This window comes from Pteropus medius, unplaced genomic scaffold (assembly GCF_902729225.1).
Source record: "Pteropus medius unplaced genomic scaffold, Ma_sr-lr_union100, whole genome shotgun sequence".
Classification (NCBI taxonomy): Eukaryota; Metazoa; Chordata; class Mammalia; order Chiroptera; family Pteropodidae; genus Pteropus; species Pteropus medius.
In genome coordinates, this window is record NW_024353907.1 from 1,899,518 (window position 1) to 1,912,411 (window position 12,894).

General features: G+C 41.1%; 1 protein-coding gene across 1 annotated transcript in view; it reads right to left on the bottom strand.

Moving 5' to 3' along the window:
• Nucleotides 1–7,653: 7,653 nt before the first annotated feature.
• NDP (norrin cystine knot growth factor NDP) overlaps nucleotides 7,654–12,894 on the bottom strand; it is a 32,029-nt gene continuing 26,788 nt past the window's right edge. Inside the window, exon 3 of the mRNA XM_039851554.1 lies at nucleotides 7,654–8,890. Coding sequence (XP_039707488.1) covers nucleotides 8,663–8,890 — 228 coding nt within the window. The 3' untranslated portion in view covers nucleotides 7,654–8,662. The remainder of the gene's footprint in view (nucleotides 8,891–12,894) is intronic.

Below are 12,894 nucleotides of genomic sequence, written 5' to 3' on the forward strand. Positions count from 1 at the left end.
TTATCCCCGTTCTCTATTTATATTTTTGCTACATACTTTTTCCCCTTCTTAAAGAAGTCCCTCCAACATTTCCCGTAATGCTGGCTTGATGGTGATGAACTCCTTTAGGTTTTTCTTGTCTGGGAAGCTCTTTATCTGTCCTTTGACTCTAAATGATAGATAGCTTTCCTGGATAAAGTAATCTTGGTTGTAGATCCTGGTTTTTCATCATGTTGAATATTTTGTGCCAAGTCTTTCTGTCCTGCATAGCTTCTTTTGAGAAATTAGCTGCCAGTCTTATGGGTACTCCCTTGTAGGTAACTAACTGCTTTTCTCTTGCTGCTTTTAAGATTCTCTCTTTGTCTTAAACCTTTGGCATTTTAATTATGATGTGTCTTGGTGTGGGCTTCTTTGGGTTCATCTTGTTTGGGATTTGCTGCGCTTCCTGGGGTTGTATGTCTATTTCCTTCACCAGGTTAGGGAAGTTTCCTATCATTATTTCTTCAAATAGGTTTTCAACTTCTTGCTCTTCTCCTTTTGGCACCCCTATAATGCAAATATTGTTATGTTTGATGTTATCCTATATATTTCTTATGTTATCTTTATTATTTTGGATTCTTTTTATCTTTTTGCTGATTGGGTGTCCTCTGCTACCCCATCCTCTATGCTGGTGATTCAATCCTCCATTTGATTCCCCCTAATAAACTTTTCATCTCAGATATTATATTCTTCATTTCTGATTGGTTCCCTTTTATAATGTCCTTCTTCATTTTTATGGTTTTTATCTCTTTGGTAAAGTACTCACTGAGTTCATCTATTCTTTTTCTAAGTTCATTGAGTTTCCTTATAATCAGTGTGTTGAACTCTGTATCTCTTAGATTGCTTGACTCCATTATTCCTGGATCTCTTCTGTTCTCTCATATGGTTTCTGTTTCTTTGTCTTCCCATTTCGGCTGTCTTTCTGTGTCTGTTTCTATGTACTAAGCAAAACTAAGTCTCCCATTCTTATTAACGTGTCTTTGTGTAGTAGGTGTCCATTGGCACAATCCTGAGGTGTGCAGCTGCAGGCAAAGTTTAGCCCCATCCTGTGCCCCTCCGGGGTCACCTGTTAAGATCCAGGAAGCAATTCACAGATTCTATGCTTATAGTTGCCTCAAGAGGCCACACCAGAAACTGAGGCTGGATGCCATCAATGCGGGGCTTGTAACTGCTCAGTAAGGGGTATAAGGCACGCTGAGCACCCCACCGGATATGGCTGGATAGTGCACGAATTGGGATGGAATGAGTTTTAGGAAGTCTTCTGGGTGGCTCAACCTCTGTTATCCAATTTGATGATGTCTCAACTATAGCAGTGCCTGCATCCCCATGCTGGGAGGGGGAGGGCTCAACAGAGGAACAATGGATTCCACCAGCACTTCTGCCCAGGAGAAAGGCTCATCTTCATCTCTTGCCCTAAAGCCCAAAAACTCAGGGACCTCCAGATGTTCCTGGTGCTCTCAAGCAGCTGACCCTGCATTGGAACTCAGAGTGAGCAAGTCCGGTACTGCAAACGTTCAATAACGTTTGTGGCCCCTTTAAAAGGAACACTGGCACTGCAGCCTCTGTCCCACTTAGCCATGTGGATCAAGGCAGCCTCACATCTCTGCTCCCTCCTACCATTGCAGGATAATTCCTAGTTGTAGTGCCTCTATTCATCCAGACTCTAGGCAACTCTGCTTGCTGTTTCTTCTGTGTTTTGTCACATTTTGGGTATGGTCTCAAGAGGAGATGTGTAAAGCTTCCACTTTTCACAACATCTTGCCTCTCCCTTACCACCCCATCTTTTGATTGGAACATTTAATCTATTTGCATTTAAAGTAATTTTTGATAGTTAAGTAGTTATTGTCATTTTATTATTCATAATTTTTTTTCTTTTTCCTTCCTCTTAAAGAAGTACTTCTAACATTTCCTGTAATACTGGCTCGGTGGTGATGAACTCCTTTAGCTTTTTCTTGTCTGGGAAACTCTTCATCTGTCCTTAGATTCTAAATGATAGCTTTTCTGGGTAGAATAATGTTGGTTGTAGGTCCTGGCTTTTCATCACTTTGAATAGTTTGTGCCAAGCCCTTCTGGTGTGCAAAGCTTCTGTTGAGAAATCAGCTGACAGACTTATGGGAGCTCCCTCATAGGTAACTAATTGTGTTTCTCTTGCTGCTTTTAAGATTTCCTCTTTGTCTTTAACCTTTGGCATTTTAATTATGATGTGTCTTGGTGTGGGCTTCTTTGGGTTCCTCTGGACTCACTGTACTTTCTGGGCTTGTATGTCTATTTCCTTCACCAGGTTAGAGAAGTTTTCAGTCATTTCTTGAAATACATTTTTGATTCCTTGCTCTCTCTGTCTTCTCCTTCTGGTATCCCTAAGATACAAATGTTGATATACTTACTGTTGTCCCAGAGGCCCCTTTGACTATTTTCATTTTTTTTTTGATTCTTCTTTCTTGTTATTGTTCTGATTGGGTGTTTTCTGCTACCTTATTTTCTAAATTGCTGATTTGATCCTCTGCTTCATCTAATCTACTGTTGATTCCTCTTAAGGTATTCTTCTTCATTTCAGTTACTTTAGTCTTCATTTATGACTCATTCTTTTTTTATGGTTTCTATGTCATTTTTTATGTTTACTGTCTTTTGTTGAAGTTCTTACAGAGATCATCTATTCTTCCCCTAAGTTCATTGAGCATACTTATAAGCAGAGTTTTGAACTCTGCATCTGATAGATTGCTTGTCTCCTTTTTGTTTAGTTCTTTTATTTTAACTTTGTTCTAGTCTTTCAGTTGAGGCATTTTTCTTTGTCTCCCCATTTTGGCTGCTTCTCTGTGCCTGTTTCTATGTATTAAGTAAGGCTACTCTGTGTCCCAATCTTAGTAGAGTGGCTTTATGTATTAGGTGTCCTGTGGGGCTCATTGGAGCAGTCTCTCTGGCTACCTGAGCTGGATGCTCCAGATGTGGTCTCTGTATGGGTTGTGTGTGTGCCTTTCTGCTGTAGTTGAGCCTTGATTACTGTTTACATATCAATAGGAGTGATTGACCCTTGGACTGACTGGTTGTGAAGACTGGCCGGTGAGGGGCTAACCCTATGGAGCAAGATTCACTTTAGCGGGGCTCTGGTGCCTGCTCAGTCTGCTCTTTTGGGTGGGTCATCCTCAGATGGAGCCCCGGGTGGTGCTCTGGCCGTGTCAGAATCTTGCCACTGGGGTGGGAACCTACCACTGACCAAGTTCAGCTGTAGCCTGTACCCTGCCTGGGTCCACCTAGCAAAAGTCACCAAGAAATCTACAGATGGCTGCCACCTGCAATGGGCTTAAAGGTGCTTCTAGAGGCCTAGCCACAAACCGAGGTTGACTGCCACCAGTTGTGCTTGGGGCTGCTCAGCAAGAAGTACACTGATGCCAAATGCTGCTTGGTTGGGTTTTGTGAACCTTGAGAGATTTAGGGAAAGTCCACAGTATTAGCCAAAACAGGCCATTTGTGTAAAAAAGTTACTAGAGGTGGCTTGGGTGTGCCTACAAGTTGGGTACGGCAGGGTCTCAGGGAATTACTAGGATGGGGTGACTAGTTTTAGCCAAGTTGATGGAGACTCAGATATGGAGGCACCTGCTTCTGCATGCCTGCAGTGGGGAGGGTTCAACAAAAAGACAATTGCGTCTGTCAGCACTTCTGTCTGGGAGAAAGCTGACCCTCAAGCTCTTGCTCTGAAGCCAGACAACCCAGTTCCTCCCTGCATGTCCTTGGTGCCCCTCAAGCTGCTGCCCCAGCTCTGGAACTCAGCACAAATGAGTTTACCAGTGAATAATTCTGTGTGCATGAGCCCTTTAGGCGGAACTCCATCTGCCCTCCATTTCACGCAGAAGTTGTGGCTGTTTTCACAGCCAGAAGTTGTGGAACTTCTCTTCTCAGCACTGCTTCCCTTCGTTCCTCAGGGAGTACTCCACAGCTGAGATATCCCTCTTGATTCTCGACCACTACCCATGGGAATGGGACCAGCTCGTTTTATGTCTCCACCCCACCTACCAGTCTCAAAGTGGCCTCTTCTGTGTTTCCCCAGTTGTAGGACTTTTGTTCAGCTAGACTTCAGGTGACTCTTAATGATGGTTATTCTGTAGTTTAGTTGTAATTTTAATGTGGTTGTGAGAGGAGGCAAGCACAGTATTCACCTACTCCATCATCTTGACTGGGACAGAGCCATATCCCCTTTTTAAATGGCTGCTTTAAAACCAAGCAGACAAGATTATCTGCTTTGTAGATTATCTCTATATGTCATCAATGCACTTATTATAGTCATCTCTCACCCTCTGTAGCATGTGCACATAACGAAGCAAGCCTATGACTTTTTCACCTCAATATCTCCAGCATTTAGCATTGTAGCTGACACAAAGTAGGTGCTGACACAAATATTTAAACTATGCACTTAAAGGAAGCAGAAACATTGATTTTAACCTAAATATTATGGGACACATAATGAGACTTGACGGCTTTGATGCACTTGTTTCCTTTTACAGGCCAATAAAATATATACAAGTTACTGTTTCATGCTTGGTTCTCAAGAATCAGATGCTGAAATGGAAGCTGTGGTGCAGGGTATTTATTAAGTATCAGCACTTGTGGAAAGCCAGGGGAGAAGCAAGCTTGGGCAGAAAGAGAAGCAGAGCTGGCATGCCTCAGACAGCCCAGTGGACAGCTCTGGAGTCAGGTTTGCCCACTAAAGTTGTCTTTCATCAGAACAAGATAGCCAGACTCTTATACCTCCACCTCTATCACTCATTGGATATGAGTCATTGCTGGAAGAGCATGCCCTTGGGCAAGGTAATTCTTTAGCTGAAGGGATTGACAGCTGAGGCAACAAATCCTTCCTTAGTGCTTGTTCATGTTCACCATAGCCACCAAATTTAAAATATTCTGTTTACCACATGAGAAGATGATATCCATATTTGAGGGCACAGAATGACTTTAATCAACAAGAAATTTTAAATTATATTCTGAATTGAATTAAATAAAATGCCTATGCTCTCATAAATTTATGGTAGAATATACCAAAACATTTCACTAATATAGTGAAGTCTTACAGAAAGATACTGGTTTGTTAGCATGTGATGTCATTTTCTCATGAAATACTGTCCTTCAGCAAGTAGTTGCTGGATATCTGTTTGTGCACTGAAACAGGAATTACTAAGCAAAGCATTCCTCCAGGTGTGTAATGATAGCACTATAGAAAGAACCTCTTTTCCTAGATGCAAGCCTCTCTACTGCTCTAACTCCTGAAGGGAATGAGCATGTCTGTCCACCAGGATGTGGTTGCACCTGGAGTCATGAAGAAGGCAGCATCAGCAGGACAAGATCCCTTTCTGATCTAAGCTTTCTCAACCCTTTGACCCCCATGCATCCAATATTCCATCTTGAGCAGCTCTCTTGCTCAAGTGTGTATGTTTTGACAAGGCCTGAAGAAGTGACCAAAAACAGATCTATACCTTAATTTCTCCAAAGTCACAAGGAAGAAATCAACTTACTCAAACAGTTGCTAGTCATAGTGTGTATGCACCCAACACATTATGTTCCACCTAATAGAACATAATGTGTTGGGTGGATTAGCAAACACTTGAGTTTAGTAGAAAGTCAACCACTATTTCTTCAGGACCAAGAAGGGTTGATTTGTTCTTAATTGTAAGTTTTAAAATGAATTCAAGAGCTTACATAAATAAGACTTAAGAGATTGGTCTAGGAAACAGATCTCAAGAAAATTCAGTCCATAAACCCATCTATCTTCTAATGCAGTGTTAATTCATTATTATTAAATGCTTATAAATGATGAGGGTAAATTTAGTTTACAAGAGGCTTGCCTTACACCATTATGGATTATCATACATATTTTTAATATTTTAGCTACTAAGATTATAACGTATTTAATCCATCTTTATTCATGCATAGCAAATGGAGAAGACAGGTGAACATTCTTTAGGCATTCCAGCAGTAGTATTTTTCATTGGTTAATGTTTTCACTTGGTTCTCTCAGTCCTAAATAGGATAGACATTAAAATAAGGCTAAAAGTTTAATTTTTGAAAGATAAAAATACAAATTCCATAGTAACTTAATATCCAATGTCTAAAGTCTCTCAGTTCTCAGGGCTATTTTTAGGTCTTCAGAAAAAATACAACATTTTTTCCTTTTTCTCAGCCCTGATGGTCCCCATTTAAACTTGCCTGTCTTGCCAAACTCTTTTCCAGAACATTCACCATTTCAGCATCCAACATACTGAAAAGAGTGAGGTTCTTTTCACTGGTAGAGGGAAGAGAAGTATCTGTGGCTGTGGAGCAGGAAGCCTTGGTTTTAGTTCCAAACCCAAGATTTAGTATGAGACTTTGGACAAGTTCCTAGGTCTCAGCAGACCTCCATTTGCTCATCTATTTAGGGAGAGAAGAGGACGGGTGCTTTTTAATGGCCCTCTCAATGCCACTGTTCTATGATTCTCTAAAGTTTCAAGCATATTCTGTTCATTTCCATGAGGGAAGCTTTGACAGTAGACCATGTCATAGGATTTGAAGGAAATATTTTCTATGGCTTCCAGGGAATTTAGAAAAGATGAGTCATGTAACTATCCCCTCCAGTCCCAAATCGGTAGTAAGGAAATAAAGACTGGAGTTTGGGGCATGTGATTCTCAAAGCAAACTGAGTTTTCAAAGCTAGGAAGAGATATTTTAAGGCTAGAAGTATCGTTTCTACTTTTTGATTGGTGACGTAAAAGAGTAGCTATAAATGTGACCAGTGGTTAACACTTTCATTATCAGTTAAGAATTATAACCATTTAACTTTAGGTATCAAATTTAATTCTTTTTTTTTATGACAAAACTTCATGTAATGGTCCAAATTACCATTTCATATTTGCCTTTAGAGTGAGACTTCCAACATAGTGGACTGGCTGACTCCATCACAATGAAGGTTAAGATTAAGGTCAAGGTTTAATAGCATTCGTTTCTCTGTGTTCCAAAGCCACAAATACAAATTTAACATTGTTAGCTCCCTGGAAAATGTGTGAAAGCTAAGCCAAAGAGTTTGAAAAACCATCACCTCTATAAGAAAAGTAATTCACAGGTTGGCTGCACTAACAGTGAGGTGCACCTTCATCTCTAATGAACCAAGACAGCATGGTGTCAGAGTTGCCCTGGAAACTGAATTGCCAGTCTAAGTTAGTGTTGAGATGTCTAAAGTAGACATAGCACTATGCTGGCACCATGAATATTCTCATAATGCTCAGGAGTACCATTGGACACGGAGCACTGGATGGTCAATGGAATAAAAACCATTGTTAGTGAACTATCTGTCCTCTTCAGACTTCATTCATGGATACTTATTCTCTTCTGAGAAAAGTGAAGAGGCTAAAAAGGAGACAACTTCTCTATTTCATCCTATAGTTCCTAAGGAAGCCAGATGCATCAGATTTTGTGCTTATTTAATAAATTAAATTCTGAGATTAAAAGCCAAATAAACCACCACAAACCTAGGACATTAATTTCAAAAAATGCCCTTCCAGCATGCATTCTAGAACCCCGTCTCCCTCTTTCTGGACTCCCCCACAAACCAGAGGGATACATCATAGTAGGATATTTAGTAGGAAAAAACAATAGTTACACAGTCGAAATTTTGACAATACTCTCTTTTTATTTCACAATATGGGAATAACTCAAATTTTAGTCTTAAAGACTAAAATATATTTGAACCAAATGTTCAGAAGATGAGCCAGGCCACCATTTTGGCAACAAGTTTCACATGGACAAGAGAATGTTGGAGAAGGATGCCCACAGCATGGCTAAAGCTATAGCACACCCACAAATAGATTCATACTTTGTTGTCTAATTTACATGCATGAGTACAATGCATTCTCCATGCCACTAGTACATATATGCTTTTTTCAAAGTCAGTACAGGATCTAAATTTGTGCAGGTCTTTTAAAGTCTGCTTCTATACAAAATTTTATCATAATTTATCTGCGAGAGCCTTTAGGTGACAAATTCTTTATGCTACCTTTACTTCCCAAAAGTCATTTCTGAATAATAATTACAGCTACCAGGAGTTCCAGCATCACATAAAAGAATCTGTTTGTTAGTTATTTGAATGTCAATAAACTGGCTGTGAGTGAACCTGGTTAAACATATCCACATGCTTGGTGCCTGGAATTTGAAATTGGTAATCTTTAGCAGCAATAGCAACTTTAGACCAAATGACAAGATAAACAATAACCAGACAATGTCCCAGACAGAGCTGAGTTTTCCTGCTTTGCAAAGCAAGTGCTTCCCTAATCTGCACAAAACAGTAACAGCCTGACCCACTATTGCCTGGGGGCCCACTTTTCCTATTAATGCTGAATTGTTGGAAACCCAAACTACATTCAGCGCCAAGGGGGAACATGCTTGAATCTGAAAAGGGAACTAAAAGAAATTGTACCAGGGAAAGGAGACAGAAATAGAAAACAAGTTCCCAGAGTATCTCTGTCAACAAGCATGTAGAGTCTTTATTACTAGAATATGCAGAATCCCGTGAAAATTGCTGCATCTTTTTTTGCTTTAACTCTTTACTTGCCAGTCCTTCCCTGGTGGGTTGAACTGCCTCAACAAAAATGGGAGGCTGTCCCATCCAGAAGCCACTGAACAGCAGGTCTCAGGAGCCACACTCCTCGCAGAGACAGGAGAGGATGTACCGGTAGGTGGCCGTGAGTCGCATGCCCCCTGAACAGCGCAGCCGCAATGCCTTCAGCTTAGAGGTCTGGGGCCGGCAGCAGTGACAGGAGGAGCGGAAGGGCTGCTTGAGGACAGCGCTGAAAGACACCAAGGGCTCAGAGCGCGATGCCTGGCTGCATTGCCCCTCACACCTGGCCAGAAGCACCATCTGGGGAGAAAAGAAAGGTGGTTACCCTGCGGAGATACCAAAACCTCAGCCAGGCCCCACAGTCTCCTTTAAAAGGCACTAACACTCTTTGTCAATTTATGCTGATTAGACCAGTAGCTTTCAACTCTGGGTGCACATTAGAATCATCTGGCAAAACTTGTTTTGTTTTGTTTTTCAGTTGGCAAACTTGTTTTTAAAATGTCAACATCCAGGCCCCATATTAGACAAACTGAGTCAAAATCACTGACGATAGGACCAGACTTTTGTGATTTTCAAAGCTCCTTAAGTGATTCTGACGTGCACTGAGAATTTAGAACAACTGGCTGAGGCTCACCACCATGACATGCAAATAAAAATCCAAAGACAAAAGAAATTTCTTCAAACAGGTAGCAGTCTACCATGGGCCCAATGCCAATTCTACCAGTCTCAAAATGCAGAAAGTCATTCCAAATTAAAATCAGAGAGTAAAGAATAACAACATAGAGTTCCAGTCAAGATGGCAGAGTAGGTAAACACTGTGCTTGCCTCGTCTCACAACCACATTAAAATTATAACTAAACTACAGAAAAACCATTGAGAATCACCTGAAATCTAACTGAACAGAAAGAAGTCCTACACCTGGGGACACACAGGATAGGCCACCTTGAAACTGGTAGGAGGGGCAGAGACGTGAAACAGGCTGGTCCCACTCCCGCATGTGGCAGTTGAGAATTGTGAGAGGTATCTTGGCTGCATAGGTCCTCTCAGAGAAGCGATAGATCCCGGCCCCACACTGGGCTCCTCAGTGCCGGAAAGAGAAGTCCCCAGAACATCTTGCTGTGAAAATCAGCAGAGATTGTGGCTGAGTGAGACAAAGGGTTGGGGATGTCCCAGGCACTCTTAAGAGACCCAGCACAAAATTACTTGCTGACAGACTCACTCACTCTGAGCTCCAGCACTGGGAGAGCAGCTCAAAAGGTGCTAGGGACACACGGGGAGGAAATGAGTTGTCTAGCTTCAGAGTGAATGCTGGAGGGGCAGGTTTCTCCCAGACAGAAATGCTGGCAGAGGCCATTGTTCCTTTGTTGAGCCTTCCCCCACCTGGCTTGCAGACCCAGGCAGATGCCATATCTGAGTCTCCATCAGCTTAGCTAAAACTGGCCACTTCACCCTAGTGAGTTCCTGAGATCCTGCCCCTCCCAACCTGTGGGCCTGTCTAAGCCTCTTTCACTGGATTTTACAAATGACCAATCTTTGTTCATGCTACAGACTTTCCTAAAATCTCTGAAAGGTTCACAAAACCTAAACAAGCAGCATCTGGCTAAGATGCCCTGTACTTCTTGCTGAGCAGCCCCAACCCTGGAACTAGCAGCAATTGCCTTGATTTGGGACTTGGCCTCTCAAGGCACTTCCAAGCCCAGCATGAGTGGCAGCCATCTTCAAATTGCTGGGTGGCTCATGCCAAGTGGCCCCAGGCAGGGCATGGGCTGCAGCTGAACTTGGCCTGAGGCAAGGCCCCTCTCAGGAGGCCCCAGCCTGCATGCCCAGCGGCCAGCTCTGGTCTGAGATAGAGCACTACCTGGGGTCACATTTGAGGACGACACACCCAAAGGACAGATAGGTCAGGCACTAGAGCCCTGCTAAAGCGAATTTTGCTCTGTAGGGTAAGCTCTGGCACAACAGCTCCTTCACTGGTCATGGCCAGTCATCACAGCCTGAAGGTCAACCCTCCCATTGACAAGCAAATAGCAACCAAGGCTCAACTACAACAGGAGGGCACACACAACCCATATAAGGGACATACCTGGAGGACCGAGCTCAAGTGACCAGGGAAGACTGTGCCACTGGGCCCCACAGCACACCTACTACATAAGGCCACTGTACTATGACCAGGACACGTAGCAGGCCTACCTAATACATAGAAACAAACACAAGTAGGCAGCCAAATGGGGAAGACAAAGAGACATGTCCTAAATGAAAGAACAGACAAACTCCAGAAAAAAAAAAAAACCCTAAACAAAATGGAGACAATCTACGAGATGCAAAGATCAAAACACTGGTTTTAAGGATGCTCAGTGCACTTAGGGGAAGAGTAAAGGAACTGAGTGAGAACATTAACAAAGAGATAGAGAACATAAAAATGGAGACAGAAAACATAAAAGAACCAGTCAGAAATGAAGGATACAATAACTGAAATGAAAACTATGTTAGGAAGAATTAACAATGGATTACATGAAGCAGAAGATCAAATCAGTGATTTAGAAGATAAGGTAGCAGAAAACACCCAATCAGAACAACAACAAGAAGAATAAAAGAAAAAGGAGAATAGTTTTAGGGGCCTCTGGGACAACATCAAGTGTACCAACATTTGCATCATAGGGATACCGGAAAAGAAGAGAGAGCAAGAAATTGAAAACCTATTTCAAGAAACAATGACTGAAAACTTCCCTAACCTGAGTAGGAAATAGACATACAAGCCCAGGAAGCACAGTAAGTCCCAAACAAGATGAACTCAAAGAGGCCCACACCAAGACACATCATAATTAAAATGCCAAAGGTTAAAGACAAAGAATCTTAAAAGCAGCAAGAGAAAAGCAGTTAGTTACCTACAAGGGAGCACTCATAAGACTGGCAGCTGATTTCTCAACAGAAACTTTGCAAGCCAGAAGGAATTGACAGGAAATATTCAAAGTGAGGAATAACAAGGACCTACAACCAAGATTACTCTACCCAGCAAAGCTATCACTAGAATCTAAGGACAGATAAAGAGCTTCCCAGATAAGAAAAAGTTAAAGGAGTTCATCACCACCGAGCCATTATTACAGGAAATGTTAGAGGGACTTCTTTAAGAAGAAGAAAGAAAAATAACAAAGATAAAAAAATGTGAATAATAAAATGGCAATAACTACATATTTAGCAACACTTACTTTAAATGTAAGTGGGTTAAATGCTCCAATCAAAAGATAGGGTGGCCGAATGGATAAGAAAACAAGACCCTTACATATGCTGCCTATAAGAGACTCACTTTAGATCAAAAGACACACACAGACCAAAAGTAAAAGGATGAAAAACATGTTGCATGAAAATGGAAACAAACCAAACCAAACCTGAGGTAGCAATACTTAAACCAGACAAAACAGACTCTAAAACAAAGGCTATAATAAGAGACAAAGAAGAACCCAGTAATACCATTTCTGTGTATTTATTTGAAGAAACTCAAAACACTACTTTGAAGGGACATGTGAATCCATATTTTCATGCAACACTATTTACAATAACCAAGATATGGAGGCCACCTGGGTGTCCATCAATAGATGAATGGATAAAGAGGTGGTACATATATACAATGGAATATTACTCAGCCACAAAAAGAATGAAATCTTGCCATCTGTAACAACATGGATGGACTTAGAGGGTATTGTGCTGAATGGAGTAAGTCAGGCAGAGAAAGACAAATGCCATATGAGGAATCTAGAGAACAGGATAAACAAACAACAGAAACAAACTCACATTTACAGAGAGTATTTTGATGGTTGTCAATTTGGGAGTGGGAGATCTGTGAAGTGGGAGAGGATTAAGAGGTACAAACTGGTAGTTACAAAACAGTCATTAAGCTATAGAGTTTAACATGGGGAATATAGTCATTAGTATTGTAATAACTACTGGATTTATTGGGATGATCATTTCCTAAGTTATATAAATTTCTAATCCTTGTTTTGAACACTTGAATTAATACAATATTGTATGTCAACTATAATTGAAAAAATAAAAAATATATACATTTTTTAAAAAAGAATAACTGCAGAAAAAAGAATTTATTAAGTGCAGGATATTGCTAAACAAAAAGAATATGGTTTCTGAAGAAGAAAAAACGGGTAAACTGAGTGATACTTAGGGAAAAATATTCTAGGCACTACAACTTGAAACAAGAGCTTGAAATCGAAACAGAATACATTTGGGGCCCTAGAATGGTATTTCTGGGCTTATATATTGATGAAGTCTGAGATTTATGCAATGACGTCTTC